General features: G+C 41.6%; 1 protein-coding gene across 1 annotated transcript in view; it reads left to right on the top strand.

The window, feature by feature from the left end:
- The first annotated feature begins 677 nt into the window (after nucleotides 1-677).
- LOC118225709 (protein disulfide-isomerase TMX3-like) overlaps nucleotides 678-17,546 on the top strand; it is a 36,111-nt gene continuing 19,242 nt past the window's right edge. Inside the window, exons 1-9 of the mRNA XM_035414572.1 lie at nucleotides 678-786; nucleotides 1,076-1,127; nucleotides 1,999-2,038; nucleotides 4,542-4,665; nucleotides 5,820-5,865; nucleotides 7,287-7,367; nucleotides 11,745-11,844; nucleotides 13,113-13,190; nucleotides 15,212-15,278. Coding sequence (XP_035270463.1) covers nucleotides 693-786; nucleotides 1,076-1,127; nucleotides 1,999-2,038; nucleotides 4,542-4,665; nucleotides 5,820-5,865; nucleotides 7,287-7,367; nucleotides 11,745-11,844; nucleotides 13,113-13,190; nucleotides 15,212-15,278 — 682 coding nt within the window. The 5' untranslated portion in view covers nucleotides 678-692. The remainder of the gene's footprint in view (nucleotides 787-1,075; nucleotides 1,128-1,998; nucleotides 2,039-4,541; nucleotides 4,666-5,819; nucleotides 5,866-7,286; nucleotides 7,368-11,744; nucleotides 11,845-13,112; nucleotides 13,191-15,211; nucleotides 15,279-17,546) is intronic.

Here is a 17,546-nt window from a genome sequence, read left to right as displayed (position 1 = left end):
GTGTCCAGTAGGGACCATATGTAACTACCTCTGTTTACCTGGTCTCTTTATAAAAACGGAAACCAGTAGACCCTGTGCCTTTCCAGGACAAGGGAAATCCTGCATAAGGATGTAACACCCCTGTAAATGATGTGCATATATCGAATTCAAAACTGTATTTGAGTTTTTTGAACGTTAAATAGTGCCATATTACATTTAACCTGGATAATTTAAACCAAGTAAAATTGAAGGTTTAGGAATTCGGCAATAATAAAAATACAAAAACAGCGACAGCGTACGGCTACGCGCCTTTAGTACTACAACTACACTGATTACACAGCCGATAAGTACACAGCAGGTGATCTTGAACACACAGTGGGGTATAGCCTACAGTCTTATAATACTAATTATAACGATACTACTACTAGTACTACATATAATACATTAATAGAGGAAGAGCAACAACGAAAACAACACGATTAGCAACAACATTGTTTCCTTACAAGTTACCGTTAAATTGATTAACTTTGGCGCCAATTAATGATGACTTGGCATTATGGGGGGTTGCTGAAGCGTCACTTTTATAATTTCTTATAAACTGTATTTGAAACTGAATGAATTTTTATCCAGTCGATGACATCTATTTGGCTGCTTATTTGAGTAGCCTCTTTTCTGAATTCAAAATTGTCTTCCTGTTAAACGTTTTTCGGCGCATGCTCACGACAGTTGCTTTTACTTTCTGTATTTCCTGCTTGGTGTTTCCACTCGTAAAGATGGCAGAAGTGAGATCCACATTGGTTTGTGCAGGTAGCTTTCCTGAGATTTTTATTATTTTTCTTTCTGTCGGTTTACACCTGTGCCATTAACTGTGCCGACTGTAACGTGTCTGTACATTATTTACAGTATTTATCTTCTGTTAATACATTGTTTTGCCTTTTGTGCTTAGCTGGTATTTCACGAGGTTGAATCCTACCTAGCTCGGGAGCTAGCCAGTAATTACAGAACGTAGCTAGCTAGCTAGCAAGCAAATGTGTTCTATCTTAAATGACAGTGTAAGCAACTAGAGTATTTATCATACGCCTTTCTTTTACTGCAGTGGTTTTGTTAAGCTCAGCGGTCTTTGCATTTGTTGAAGATCTCGATGACACGTAAGTGAACAATACTGGCTTGTTAATGTAACATTTATTGGTAACGTTCATTATTTAATTGTCTGTATCAGTTCGTGGCTTCTGTACTATTTTGAGATTATACTAGTGTGGACCCCATGCATTTTGCTTTATGTATCGAATACAAGCGGGCTATGTTAAAGTATTGCCTTTTCTACGGCAACTTTAGTGGGGGCACCTGCATGTCCTTCAGCCTGCTTGTCACTAAAATTTATTTGTAACCTTGAGCTGGAATTCAAAAATTGACGTTCCATGTGTTAATGCATTCTCACAAATACAGGCTACAGATTTAAACGGAAGCCTGTGTAGCTGTGGTGTCACAGCACCACAGACGTCTTAGGCTGTGGTGTCACAACCTAAGACGTACGTGCAGACTGTTGCATAACTGATTTTGATTTGCTAATTGATAAGTTGTCAGTTTTTGATCTGATATAGGGAAGTGATAACTCCATTAAAACTTTGAAGCCCTCTTTGTTCATGCATTTCAAAGACCAATTCTTTATGTTCAGAAGAGATATGATGTCGTTGGTTTGCACATTTTCTATGCTTTTCATGTTTTGTGTGACTGATGGATTGGATTTTCTGTTTTCTCAGTTGTCTTTCATCATTATAACATATTATGAAATAACAGGTGCCGAGTTGGTTTTTATTTTAATATCGTTAGACTTGTCTGTAAACTGTGGCTTGAGATGTTTCATTAAAAAGCCTTTTCAACTTAATGCTTTGACTCATAGAAACTAGGCAATAATCAGCAAATGTTACATTTGCTCTGCATGAGCAATAATACAATGTTTTCTTCTCACTTTATATTTCCAATTGTAAGCCATTATTAAACATATTGTTTCTGGTGCAGGTTTAAGGATAGCAGAATGGATGATGTGTGGCTGGTGGATGTAAGTACTGTCTACTTATTCATGACCCAGCTATCTTGATGAGCACACCAACGAGTTTACTCCAGTGCTGCATTTCAGATCATCCCAAACGGAAGTGACTGTGGGCTGCATTGTGTGTTTAGGATAAGTGAAGTCATGCATGCAGAGTTTATTCCCTCTCATAGACTAGGCCCTTTGCAAAGCCAGCTGTCCAGTTGGCACTGATAACAGCTTAGTCTAATGTCTGCTGGAGCTTGCCTGACCAACACAATGGAGTAGGCTGGCAGGTAAACAGGAAGACATGAATTGATAGACAGATGGCAAAATGGACACTGAAGGACCGAAGTGTGCAGGAAACAATAGATACACTATATGGCCAAAAATATCTGGACACCCCTTGGTCTGGTGCTGTTTTTCATGGTTTGGGCTAGACCGTTTAGTTCCAGTGAAGGCAAATCTTAATGCTACAGCACACAATCTCATTTTAGATGGTTCTGTGCTTCCCAAACAATTTGAGGAAAGCCCTTTTGGTATGACAGTGCCCCCCGGGCATACAGCGAGCTCCATATAGAAATGGTTTTGTCAAGAACGGTCTGGAAGAACTTGACTGAGCTGCCCAGAGCTCTGACTTCAACCTCATTCAGCACCTTTGGGATCAATGGGAAGGCCAGCATCTAGTATGAAGCCTTCCCAGAAAAGTGGAGGTTGTTATTAGCAGCAAAGGGTGGATCATATTCATAATAATGCCAATAATTTTGTATGAGCTGTTGGATGTCAGGTCTCCACATACTTTTGGCCATGTAGTGCATGTACATTCCTGGGCAAAAAAATGAGCCACGCCATATTGAAATATTTTCTTCCTGCTGTTATTTAATCATAAATTCAAGGGCAATAATAGCACTGGAAAACAAATAATGAATTAGTATGGGATAGCTTTTCCATTAGATTTCCTTTGATTACTTAGTCTTTTGGGCAAACGTTCAGAAAGTCTCTTGCACAATGAAATATCAATAATGTTTAATAGCTTCCCGCAGTTGATGAGAACTAGAAACTTTTTGTCTTACTTGTGCTGAATTTGGGATATTTTCAAAAGAGTTCAAATCTGGACTCTGACCTGGCCAAAACTTGAGTTTCAGGGACTTTCTCTGTAGCAACTTTTTGGTTGCTTTGGCTGTATCGGCAGGAGCATTGTCTTGCTGTTCTTTCCTGTTGAGAAAATAACTTGTGGATGCTAGGAAGCCATCCGTTCTCTAAGACTTTCTCGTACTCCTTTGCATTGATTGACTTGTCACACCACACCAGCTCACAGACACCATCAGATGAAAATGCCCCCCACACCATGACTCCACCTCCTCTGTGCTTAACTGTCTTTGAGATGCATTCTGTGTTCAGTCTTTTCCCTGATCTATGAAGGCAGCTGTCTGGAGGCATTCCATAGCTGGAATTTTGACTCATCACTCCATGGGACTTCATGGAACAAGTCTGACTCGCACTTCCCATATTTGGCTACAAAGTGCATTCTCCCACAAATGTTTTTCTGAGAGAGCAGTGGCTTTTTAGTGCATCTTGTTTAGACGAAACCAGCATCAGTCAGCCATCTTAAAATTGTTCTTCTGGAATCAAGTATCAGTAGTTTTAAATTCATCTGCCAGTTTCCGTTCGTTTTTCTTTGTTTCCTAAGGAACTAAAAATTTTAGTCGGTGGTTGTCGGCCCTTCCAGAGCCTTTCCTCCTTTCTGTGGAACCAAATTTCTCAAACTGCAGGCCTATTTTCTTGATTGTTGATAAAGACGTATGCATTTCCTCAGCCTTTAGAATTTTGTAGATTTCGTAATAAAGCTTGCGGGCTTGATGAAGACCAGCTAGTCGATTCTTGACAGCCACATCCTTCAGAGGAAATATAAAAAGCATTGTTCAGACTTATTTCACAACTCATGTTTAGGAAAATTAGGCATTGTTTCATAGAGACCAGCAGCTAAATGTGAAAAAAAGACCTTAACAATGATACAGACCTTTAGGGCTCTACTTTTTAAACAATAAATGCTCCAGTCTATTCATTTCTTATATTTTACAACCCAGGATATATTAATTTTGAAATTTTAGATAAGAACATGATTTACTTTTGCGATTTAGCCTCTCTGAGATAATGAATATGTAAGCAAAAATCTGAGAAGGCAGACATTTCACTATTTTCAGATTATTCAGAATAAATCATATAAATCCATTTTGATGATGAATATTGATAAACAGGCTCAGGAAGATCGGAAAGCTGTTTTAACATAATGTGGGTATTTATATTACACTTGCGTTAATTCAGAAGACATTAATGACTAAAACAGCATGGCTCGTTTTTTATTTATTTTTTTGGAGTGTACTTGCATGTGGTGCAGTGGCCTGGACGTTTACTGAAGGATCATATAGATGCACGGAAATGGTCTCCTACAGCAACAAAAACAGGCAAGACTGACAGTTGTGACCACAGTAGAGGCTGCTTTTATTCAGTACGTGTGGGTTGTGTTTTGCAGTTCTATGCACCCTGGTGCGGATATTGCAAGAAACTGGAGCCTGTGTGGCAGGAAGTGGGGGCAGAGCTGAAGAGCTCTGGATCACCTGTTCGTGTGGGCAAGGTCGACGCTACTGCTTTCTCTGGTAAATACACACAATGGCAACATTTTTGTTCTTCCAGATATGCTAAGTAACATTAGGGGTTAAGTGACTTGATCCCTTTTTTCCAGATTTGATCAAATAATTTTGTTTTTTGTAGGCTTGGCGGACATTAACATTTGCACAGTGACATTAACTATGCCAGCCTTGAATAAAGGCGCTTAGGTGAATCCAGTACATTTTGAACTCCTTGAGATGGACAGCTCAGATGAACAAATGTTAAGTATGTACTTCTAAGGATGTGAACCTGCAGTTTTGGTGAAACTGGATCTTCATAGGCCAGAAAACATAAGTGTTTGCAATGGAATAGTGGACTCTTAAGGCTTGCAGGAGTATCTGTAAATATTCTTGGTTGTTTTAAGAAGTACATTACTGGCCAGAACTTATAAGACCATGGACATCTTAAGGTGCCCAGTCAAGACTGCCACAGCTGTTCACTGACAGGATTACTGTGTTTCTTAAATTGGTATAATTCTCTGTGATAGGTAATAGGGAATTGGCTTAGGGTTTGGTTAGGGAGTTTTGCTTGTGGGATAATTTTCTATGCAAATCCTTTAATTGTGGTAATTCCTATGAGATAACAAGGTTCATTCTGTCTTGGACTGCAATGCATTGGATCATCCTGGTTTTTATCTTCTGTAGTCATGAATCCTCTCAAGTCATCCTAAGAGGCAGACAATGGTCAAATGGAACACAAAGGAAAAGGGTTACCATGGTTATTTGCCTAGTATTAGGGATCCCCTTTATAGCCCGTTGAGTTCCAGTGCTTGACTCATGATTTTTGGGCTGTTCGTTTCATTCCAAGATAATTTCACTTTATTGCAGCTGAACTGTCAGGCGGTAGGCTAAGCAATTGGTATACAGCCCCCAAGAGCGTGAGAGCTAAGTATACAAAATGTGTAATGTTAAACCTGGGAGTAACAATCCTTCAGGGGCAACCAAAATATCATGCTGTGTTATTCCTCCATTGTATTGGATTATTCCATTTAATCTGCAAATAGGAGGTATATGTAGATTGTTACAGATGCTAGGATTTCTAAGCATGAAGGGAAGCATCAATACTTCTGTTTTTAATCATCAATACATTCTGTTTTTAATATTCAATAACTGTGTCAAATTGAACTTTTACTGTTTTCTAGGTATTGCCTCAGAGTTTGGAGTGAGAGGTTACCCAACAATAAAGCTGTAAGTGTTCATAAGTTAACTGTAAGAATATAACATTATTTAAATTTGTAGCATAATCAATAAGTAGCATAATCACAAGCATGTGACCCTTTACTGTAGTAGGGGTATAATCACCAGTGGTGTTTTACTTTAAAATGACCCCAAGGTTTAGTCTGGCTCGTGCTGACTTATTGTTGTATTAATTTGTTTTTGACTAATGTGAATAAATTAAAACTAACATCACTGATATGCCACCTGAATGATTCTCTAATAGCATAATTATGCTACATAATTTGCTGCCAGTTATCTGTTGCTGTTCTGTTGATGATATTAAGCTTTGTTTAACCGGAGGATTACCCAGTGCCCTGCACCTATGTGGTTTAACGACTTGGTCTGTGTGGAAGCTTGCACCTTGCAGCTCTGAGATTTAAGTGTTAAAGTTATCTATTTAGAATAAAGCAAATGGGAAGTGTAATAGAGGCCTAATTTCATTTACTATATTTATTATTATCACAGAACAACTTGAAGCATGATAAATCTCTGAACAATAAAAATCACAAATAAGCAGCAGGAAACAAAACGGCACTGGATCCCGCAAGCATTGAAATTTCATGAAAACTGTACGTTTCCTCAGAAAAGGTTCTCATGTCCGGTGATTTACTGTTAGCCCTGAGCAAGTATTCATGAACAGATAGAACACGGTGTTCTGCTCGCAAAGTCATTAGTTGTTATGGCCTCATTCGGTAGCTGTAACAGGATCATTTTTGCATCACTAAGCTCAACACTTGACAGGTGTTGAATAATACTGGTTTGGTTGATGAAGTATTGTCATGAGGTTACTGTGTAATAAAGCCTTTGAGAAAGGCTTCCATTTTCATCCTGGTTCATTAAAATAGGCTGCTTGTGTACCGCTGTAACCCTGGCGAACAGTCCTTGATGTATTTGTGAGCCACAAGGGTCTACCTGTAACAACAGCAACGGCCACAGCAGCGCAGCGCTCCCCTTCCCTTAGAGAACCACTGACCCGAATCATCTCTTCATTCTCTCTGTGTTGAATGGGGGGGGAAAAAACAGGCACCCGAGTGTATTTGTACTGCATGTAGTTCCACCAAGGCCTTGACCAGATGGAAAACACCGCCCTGCCCCGCTAATTTGGGAATGTGAAACCACATGGAGGCCTCTTATGCCTCACGGTTAGCGTTTTATAACCGCCACTGTCAGATCAAGACTACCAATTTTGCACCATGTGGTGTGGGACCACATTTCGTGGCAAATGAGTAGTTAGGAAAACTTGTGTCCAGGTATGTTTTTAGGATTTTGGTCGAGTAGGAGGCCTTCAGTTTCCAGTTGTGCAATTAGAAATGTGCCGTGGTACGCTCCCTTTGATTCTAATTCCAGTTTTGCTTCTTTTCCCTTCCGTATCTCTCCCTTTGCTGCCGTAGATTAAAGGGGGATCTGACCTACAACTACAAAGGGCCCAGGACCAAGGATGACATCATCGAGTTTGCCAACCGAGTTGCAGGGTAAGGGAGGTTGTTCTACATCTCCTTTTTCCAAGCGGTTGTTACGGGCTTCTCTTTCTTCTATTACACCATCAGTCTTTCTCTGGATCCCTTTACCTTGGGACATTTGGTTTACCTTTGAATTTTGAGAAGAGTACAACTTTGTTGCACACAGATAACAGTCGTGAATCAAACTATGGATATGTTTGTGCAGTATAAAAGCAATTGAAAAGAGAACTTTGCCCTAATAAATTGTTATTGTATTTTATTGATCTTCAATAAAATCCCTCAATTGATCCCTCAGGTTAAAAAACAAATGTTTTTGTGTGGTCTTTAGATAACTTGCTGCATTCTGCATCATAAACATGGCTCTTGCCACAGTGGATGATAGGGAATGTTAATAAAATTACTTTTACTAAACCATTTAGACAAAGAGCTAGCTACTGAAGACCTGTGTAAATTAAGAATGTGGCTGGTGTGATTGATTGATAGACTACTGGTTTGCTTGCTATCCAGGCTATCTAAAGAATATCAAGACATCTACTGTAAGCCTGCCACCTGCTGCCTAAACACTAGTTTGACCAGCTGGCTATCAACTACATAACATTATCCAGCTGTTGCTTACTTGTAATAAGGCTGCTCTTCTTGTCCACTTTGGCCTTGCTGTTCTTTCAATTGATTCTTACACTGGAGAAGAAAGTTTCTAAAATGGCATTGTGTAGTGTTAAGTACTGATACCTGAAGAGGCTGATGAAGAGGCTAAGGTTGTTGCTGCCTTTCATACTTCCTCGTTGGTGTACTTGGTTGGGCTTGAAAGTAAGTGTCCTCAAAATGAGTGTCCTTCGAGTAGTCTCCTCAAAATCATGCATTAAATTGCATTCTTAATGAAATTCATCCAAGCAATTGCATGTCCTTCAAACCTATCATTGCTGGTGAAATATGGCTAGCACAAGCAGTTCTTTTGATGACTTCTTTTCATGTATATTCATAATTTGTTCATAAGATGAATACTTATTAGGCCTAAGTGGATTTGGATTCTACTGTGTTGTGCACTATAAATAGCCACTCTCCTTGCAGTTTCAAAGAACCATTTTGAATCCATTTAAATCCAAAGGAACATTTTGAAATTTTGAATGTTTACATTTTAAACTTTGCGTATTAGTCCAAACTCGTGTCTGAAATGTTTTATGTAAATAGATATAGCCTACATTTCCTGGGCCACCAGCTTGAGAAAAACAGTCTGGCTGAGTAATACATCTTATGTATTTCCCAGGTACTGTAGAAACGGCATTTCAGAGAGCAAGATTGCTGTGAAGTGGACTGTTACTGGGCTGAAAGTGCTCTGCAGCCCAGTAACAGCTGAAGTTTTCTTTTCCTTTCTGCCAACAGAAAAACAAACAGAAATCTTCATCATTTGGCCTCATGGTGGTGCTATAGCAGTTTTCTCTAAAAAGAATTTCCCGTAACAAACATATTATAAACCATATAGGCCTGTAGCATTTTTGCCCTTGTACTTAGTGATATGAAATATCACAATGAGTGATATGAAATATTACAATATCAGTTATAAATATCAGTTATAAAACTCAACAAGAGCCAGTGCAGAGAGGGTGTTTAGGAGAGGTATAGGCTCTGTAGTTCAGCTAGAAAGTGGCATTTTGGACTAATTACCGTACAGTTCATCATATTTTTTTGTTTGTTTTGAGAACCCATCCAAGCAGGGCATTACATTTGTCAAGTCTACTATTGTGGTAGTGAAAGTATGTCTTAAGCTCTCTGCATAAGCTTGTGAAAGGAAGTCTCTGTGTTTCTTAAAATTCTGTTTTGAGTGCCTTTCTAGTATGAATGTCGAAAGTGCAAATCAGCATTGGTGTCAACTAAAGCAGTTTAACCAGTGCGATTATCATGAAAGCCAGACTTCAGGTTCTTAGAAATATTGTTTGCACTGAGAAAGGAGTCATTTAACTGTTTCAGAAATAACTTAATTTTGTTGAAAAAGGAGATTTGAATGGATCAATAATTTCCAACAATAGAGTCTCCAAGTTGTTTTTCTTAAATAGCTGTTTGCTAAGGCGGTGTTCAGACAAGACATGAAATTGAGTGTTAATAAAGGGCTGTTCACAGTTGCTAAGATGTTGCCTCCTGTGTATTCAAAAATAGTTTCAAAAAACAATTCTGTATAGGAAGAATAGAGCATGCCATTGATTTAATTTTCGTGACTGTGTCACTTTCCTTCAGTGGAGCCTTCTGTTTGGTGCAAGCCCTCTTAATTTTAACAGGTTCAGCAATAGGGCAGTTTTTAATGAATAAATAATTAGTCATGATGGTTTAATTTCAAAGGTTTTTATTTTCTGTGTAAAATAATGTACCTATTGTTGTAGCCATGTAAATCCTCTTAGTTTGTTTGAATGAAATATACTGGCTAATGTGAAACCTTTTGTGCCCACAAGACCTCATAGGCTTACCCTTATACTTTTCCCAGAATGCACTGCTACTCCTCTCCTCCTCTCTGAATTTAATTTGCTAATAGATTTGTTACTTATTCCTTAAAAGCAGCTCTTAATCCCTTAACTACTCAGCCAGGCTTTAGGAATGGTCTGTAAGCTACGCTGTCTTCCTGTGTTGAATCGGAGTTTAAATCCCTTTTCCTTTGAGATTTCTGTGTGGTAAAAACACTTCAGGTGCAAATAGCTTCATTTTGTATTCTGGGAACTGGCAAGCAAGTATTATGTGAATTGTAGTACAGTCACTTCCACATAATGGTATTTCAGTAGAAAATTGTCTTATATTATCTGCACAGCCAAATGTCGATATTTTGAATGATGATCAGAATTTTCATTTCTGAATGTAGTAAATAACTGACAATTATAGACTCATTGCTCTTGCATTAGGCCAAGGAAATGCCATGTTCAGATGAATGCACTGATTATAAGCAAATACCGGAAAGAAATCGAGATTTCTGAACTGTGAAACTAGTTCCTTTTTAATTTGCATATCAAAAACTGAAAACCGATTAATGCAATATTTGAGAGTTTTGATGAAGTTACCCTTTAATTGACCCCTTTCATTTAAAAAGGTAACATTTCCTCCAGGTGAATGCGGGTCACTGCCAGACATGGAATAGGTGAGCTCTGTGCTCCGCCCGGTTGTGTGGGCCAGCACTTTCCAGAGAGTCCATTCGCAGGCGGCTAATTCGGCCTCACCCTGCCTCTGGCTTATGCCAGGAAGCGGTCGGGAATTAGACGGCTTACGCTGAACTCCACCCCCCCCACCCCCCGGCTTTCAGCCCCAGCCAGGGTCGGTTTCAGCAGGGCGTTGACTGAACGAGAATGGGCGGGGCTATGGAGTGTACAGATGATGACGATGATGGTGATACAGGAATAATGACACAGCTTTATCACAGTTTAATCTTGTTCTTTGCTTTTTCATTACCACACACCCTGCTACTAACCCCCCACCCCCCCCCCCCTTTAATTTTACGTTTCCCCATACTAATCAGGTCATTAGCGTGCATCAATATTTGCTGCTTCTCTGAGCTCGTTACTCTGTTTACCGTAATGTCAGTAATTAGATACACAGCTTTCTCATGTACATTTTCTGTCTTTATTTTTAACCTTTGTCCCTCGAGTTATGTCGCTGTTTAGATGTGTGGGTATCGGATCCCTGTGTTTTGACACGTACAAATACAAGTGCACTTTGAGTACACGAACGCACGCTCTGCATCACCTGCCAGCAGTTCAGTATATCACTCCGACGGCTCCACCGGGTTCCGGTGTTGACACTGAAAAGATGATTGCCGATGAGGGTAAAGTAGGATTAGATGGGATGGAGTGAACATAAATCCTATGGAAATCCTTGCTGTCCTTGAGGCTCTCAACAAAGGCAACCCTTTCCCCTGCAGAGCACTTCCAGCCCAGTAACAGTCCACTTCACAGCAATCTTGCTCTCTGAAATGCCATTTCTACCTGGGAAATATATAAGATTTATTACTCAGCCAGGCTTCAATTTTTCTCAAACTGGTGGCTGAAAACGTTCCGTTTGCCTCGATGTTCTCAAAGTCTCCACTAGATGGTGCTAGGTTTGTACAGATCGCTCTGCAATGCCCGTCTCCAGGCAGAGGCACCTCAAGTACTTGACGGTCATCATGTCTTCCAGTTTTCACTCTTCCTGAGCTCACAAGGGTTCGGTTGGTCATTCTTTATATACGAAACGGTCTCAGGCCATGCACAATAAGTCAGCTGTATCAACAGAAGGAGGTACACATATTTCATATATAGGGGACACTGACATTTTTGACCCCAGAGTTATTGCACTGCATCTCCAGCACCTGTAAGTGTACCTGTGTATTGCTCCCGTAGAAACAGAATGGAAGGTTTTTTGTGTGTGTGTTCTTTATAGACCAGCAGTCCGGTCTCTCCCAAGCAAACAGATGTTCGACCACGTCATGAGACGGCACGACGTGCTCTTCGTCTACATTGGCGGGGACTCGCCACTCAAGGTATGTGGCTGCGGCTGCGGCCGCGGCTTCTGGAACATTCCGGGAATCAGCTGAAGTACACTTGATATGTACACCCTTGTTAGGAGATTACAATACACTGTTTGACCACGCTTTCCCACGTCCTGCTTTACCTATTATCAAGGGCTCATGTGGAAACAGTCCAGTAAGTCTCTTGTGCTGCAGTGCTTCTCTACCAATGAGGTGTTGGTTATAGCACGATGTGAGTTTTGACTATCTGTCAAGGAATGACCTATAGACGGAAGAGCGAAAATACAATGCTCGTTTTCTCTTGTACTTGTGCAATACACGTATTTGCAGTTGGGCACTAAAAAATGAGATAATTTGTGATCTCTGATAGTTCAGCAAACATTAGCCATATGGTCCATGTGCCGGGTGAACTTTTTCAAGATTAGATTATGGCCATTTTTAGAGTTTATTACATTGTGTTATAGACAGCGTTTCACAGTCAAGGGAGGAAACGGTGTGTAGAGGCGTGCGATTGTGTAAAATCTTTTTCAAATTTTAAATACCTGCTTTTGGGATCACCTAAGGCCTGAGGGCCTCTTTTGCCATTCAGCATTTGGTTGTGAGTCTAATGCAGAGTTTGAAAGTGGAAAAATCGCTACCCTCTCCCTGGGGCTGTTCTGTGCTGGAATCAAATCTATTTCTCAACTGATCACAGACTAATTCTGACTGGCCTGTGTGTGAGGATGCCGTGTTCTTTTTTTTTTGGCTTGGATATTTCAGGGATTGATATCAGCTTAATGTGAATGTAACATAACAGTAATGGTGTGAGAGCATCTTATTAGCTTATTATTATTATTATTAGCTTAATGTTCACCAGTTTTGCTTTGCTCTGCTGTGAGTGTTCATGGTGTAGAGCAGGGCTGCCCAACCCTGGTCCTGGAGATCTACCGTCCTGTAGGGTTTTCTGTCCAACCCTAACAAAGCGCACCTCATTCAGAAGCTAGAGATCTCTTTGATCTGCTAATCAGTAGGCTCAGGTGTAACAAATTCAGGTTGAAATGAAAAAATGGTAGATCTCCAGGAACAGGGTTGGGCAGCCCAGGTGCAGTGTGTTCACAAATTTCCGAGTGTGAAGAAGGAAAGTAAACTGCAATATAAGCGCGGTTTCGGATTATTCGTTTTTCCGTCCCTTCGTTCTGACCCACCTGTCTGAATTTGAGAGGTGTGGAGCGAGGAATCGCCCCGCTGAGACCTCACCTCTGCAGCCTCTGCTGAGATCTCCCTCCCTCTCACCCTTTCAGGAGAAGTACGCGGAGGTGGCCTCCGAGCTCATCGTCTACACCTACTTCTTCGCTGCCTCGGAGGATGTCTTGCCGAAGGTGAGGTTAAGTGCTCTGAATTCATTACTTTAGAGTGTGCAGCTGGAGAGTTTTCCCCTAACGCGACCCCGGAGAGGAAAGCAGTGTCTTCATCCTCTTAACATTTCTTTTCATAACTGACTTTCCTCTTCTGGGAAGGGAAAAGAAAACGACAGTTTTGAAAACAACATTTTTGAGTTCAGTTTGACGTTTGGAGTCATTGAGCGGATGGTAAAAAAGACATTAAGGTAGGCTTAATGGCGAACAAATCATTATGGGTTACTGACAAGAATATTGTAAAATTTGTTTATACCCTCCTGGTAATGTAAGTGTCAGTGTTTAGAAGCATTCGTTTAGTTTTTGTGTTCTTTTAGTCGCATTACTGGGCTCAGTTTTTCAAAGGGTAAGAAATCCAGTAATATGCTTTGTCAAGGTCCTGTGTCTGTTATTTTTTCCTTTATGAAGTTCTATTCTTTTTTTCTTTCTTTTTACTTTTAACAGCCAAAAATGTCAGAAAAGAATGTATTAACAGCAAGGGTTCTTAGTAATGTAGGCAGAATTTTTCACAAAGTTGAGTACTATTGACTAAGGCAAGCTCTATTGAAAGTGTGTACCTTTGATAAAATAGCGGGGTTCTCCCACAAATATATTAGTTCCTATTTAAGGTCAGGAACTTGCACTTGTTGTAAAAGCTCGCCTGCTGTCATTGATCAATACTTCACCGTACAGGCTATCAGCATGGGCAGAGTCAGGAAAATGCAGCTGAGAATTAGGCGGTTCAAAATGAAACATTGTGGTATGTGATATTATCGCTGATTCATTTAAAGGTCATTGATAAGGACTCACTGTATAGCATCTAAAATGTCATCAGCAGTGGAAGGAGCTGAATGCTTTATCATCCCCTTCCAATCAGTAACGTGCTCAATTCGTTCTCCGATACCGTGCAGGTAACTCATCTTTTTGGGCCAGAATCGTCTTTTACTGATTGCTTGGGGGGGAAAAAAATAAATGGATGCTCCTTCTCAGACTTGGAACCCGCACAACTTGATTGTGCCCAGACACTGAGGGCTGTAATTTTGAACTCGCAGTTCAGTCAGCCGCAGTCTGATTGAACTACTGTAAGTCCAGTGATTGCGCGATGGTCCAGAATTAATGGAACAGGTCGTAATGATGAGGTTCAAGATGTTCACGCGTGGCAGGAACCCATGGGTTGGGGGGGGGGGGGGGGGGGGGGGGGGGGGTTTGAAGGGGCTAAGGGGAATGAACCAGAAGCCTCAGCAAGGTGCTCTGCCACTTAAAATTTGCCCCTCTGCCGCTTGTTCCTTTGTCACACCATTTTACTTTCACAGCAGAGTATTGTCTATGACAATAAGTTGCTATGCTGTTCTGAATGGCAAGTTTAAACAAAAAAGAACAAACAAACAAACAAACAAACAAAAAACACTTGTTTGAGCCTTGTTGGAATTGCCTCAAATGAAGTGTTATTCTAGCCAACCTCCCAAAGCAGAACATCTGTCTGTTTTTTCTGGACTTTCTAAAAATAGCTGAAGTATTAAGATCACCTCGCCTGAAGTTTTCTGTGGAAGATAATTCAACTTGGATTTTTATTATTTCTCCTGGTGAGCCAGATATCCAATCTGATGTTTTCATATTTTGAAGACATATTTATAGAAGCTTTTTTCCCAGTTTTGAATGGCTAAGTGCATTTTTCTAGGCCCAACCTGCAGCCGCAGCAGGCTCAGTCCTACATTCATTCGGGGCGGGGGGGGGGGGGGGGGGGGGGATATTGGATACTTCCTCTGAAGTGGGAGTCGCCAGCCACCATTTCTCACCCTCCAGCACACCAGCCAATCTGTGCCGTCCCTTTGCCGGCAGAAAGCCAGACCGATGCAGCTGGTTATTGATGGTTCATTTAAGGGCAGAACCAGCAGTGTTTCAGCCGAAAATGTTTCCAGCTTGGTCATTTTGACAAGTTGGCAGGGCAAAGGTTTATTCAAACTAAAGCGTAACATGTATTTATCGAATGATGTATGTGCTTTCAGGAATTTACGATACCTGAGCTTCCAGCAGTTGTCGTCTTCAAGGATGGTACCCACTTTACTTATGACGGTGAGTGAATGGGTTGATTTAATCTCTTACTGTTGGGTAACTTGTGCTGTGGTGATTGCTTGTACTTGGTGCGCTATTCTTTGTGTTAATGGAGTTCTGAAGGCTAAAATATTGTAGGAAGTCTTGCCATAGGCACAGAGTTTATTGTATCCCAGTTGTTTAATTGTGCACATTTATTCCTGGTGTAGTACAGTTGCAGAAAAGAGTGTGCCTGCACATGAATTTGTACTTTTTTGTCCTTTCTATTCTTGTTGATGTTGCTGAAGAATGCTGACACCTCTCAAGAGGCAAAATTGCATTTGTGACCTTTCTGACACTTCAATAAATGACAATCAGTGGAAGAATAAGTCCGTTAAACTTTCTTGCAGGGTTTTCCCAGTTTGGAGAGTCCGCCCTTCATGTTTCCTTATCCGACTTCTTCTCTGTAGAGTGCATTCCGCAAAGTGGACATGTTAATTTAATGACTTGAAGAGCATGTCATTTCTTCTGTCCCTCTTTTGTTGTGTACGTTTCTTTTTTTAACCCCCAAACCAGAATAACAGTTTTCTCTCACGGCTTACCACATGCTGTTTTAGTGTTGTTATCCAGTGCCATGAATGTGTTTGGAAATGCTTGGCCTGTGGCCTGGGGCCATTGCAGTGGCATCTCTTCATGGATATGTGGGCTGAGCAGCATTGCACGCAGAAGCAATTGTGTTGATGTGGTTTCAGCAGGCTGGCCTTCAGAACATCACATGCTCCAGAGAAGCCATGTCATGATCCCAGCCGTGCTGATGTGGTGGCATTCTTTCCTGAGGTGACTGATTGGTCAAGTTCAGAGTTGGATTCTGTGGTGTTTTTTGGAGAGCATTTGTGAATGCTCTGACAACAACGTAATGTCCAAACCTTGTGAGTCTGTTCACGCAACAGTGGAATTGTCAAGAATTCATCACTAGAACTCCTTAGATTCAGCGCTCATATGTAACCCCAATAAAGACCTGACCTCTGGCTCGACCACACCGGAACACGGGTGCTGTAGTAAGCCCTAGTTACCTACAAACTCTGGTGTGAGGTGCAGAATGATGCATGAAAAATCATGTGAGCAGCGGGCAGTGTCTGTCTGTGTGATGCGGGGATGTAAACCAAACTGCTTCTTTTGTGGGGAAAAAAACCGAAGTACTCTGGTCCTAAAATAGAAGTGACTTCATTATAGCCGGGAATTCACAGGTGAATGACATTCATAGTCGTAGCTTCTTGACATTCTTGGATGGCATGGAAGCATTGATAAAATATAGAAGTTGTTTTTTGTGCAAGCTTGTGATAAGATGTTTTGCTGGAAGGTCAATCCATACCCAGAGGTAATACTTGGATGGCCACAGTTACCAAGAGGAAGTTCCCACAAGCACTTCTACAGTCCCTCAGCACAAGAACCATATACACCAGTTCAGGCATGGATTTGAACCCGTGGATCACAATTAACAGTCCTGGTCTATCACACCGCCAAGCAACATAGAATCAACACTCTTTATTTAACAGTACATGTTCGCGAGCAGTAGTCTGGCTGCCTCTAGCGCACGAGCACCAGTGTGTCCTCCGTCACGTCGTCCTGACCGTCGCCGATCCAGGCCCGTCTGGGAGCCAGGCGATAGTGGAAAAACATGGCGTCCAAGCAGAGCGCCACGGCGAAGGGGCTCCAGTAGTGGGCGTTGGAGAGGCGCGGGGAGCGGCGCAGCGCGCGCAGCACGAACTCCAGGGCGCCGTCCTCCGCCATCCGGGGCGCGGCGGCCTGCTCCACCTGCCCATTGCTGAACAGGGCCTTGCCCTGCCAGAAGCCCACCAGGGACGGGTCCCGGCAGGAGACCCGCACCACGAACACGGCGCTCACCGCCGAGTCCTCCAGAACCCGGATGCGCAGCGTGTCCCGCCCTCCTGCTGCCGCCATGGCGACCGGGGGGGAGGAGAGTGAGGACGAGGGCTTGTGATTGGAGAATGGGCAGAGTGTAGGGGAGGGCCTGAGCTGGGGCTGATCGCAAGGCAGTTCACTCAAGCGGCAGTGAAGCAAATCGGGGTAATTTATTTCTCCACTCGCTTGGCACCGCTAGTGTTATGTTGTCCAAGAAGGAATTAACTGCAGAACGCATCTTGTTTATAGCAATCCTATAATGGAAAACAGAAGAGTGATTGCATAAGTTAAGCTTCTTTAAACAAATGAAACAAGTTTATAATCCAAAAAGTAGCAGAATAACATCTCATCTGACCTGGGTCAAATACCTATTTGTTTTGGATTCAA

The sequence above is a fragment of the Anguilla anguilla genome, chromosome 4, assembly GCF_013347855.1.
Source record: "Anguilla anguilla isolate fAngAng1 chromosome 4, fAngAng1.pri, whole genome shotgun sequence".
Classification (NCBI taxonomy): domain Eukaryota; kingdom Metazoa; phylum Chordata; class Actinopteri; order Anguilliformes; family Anguillidae; genus Anguilla; species Anguilla anguilla.
The sequence above is the reverse complement of the archived record's forward strand: the minus strand, read 5'-3'. Positions and strand labels throughout refer to the sequence as shown.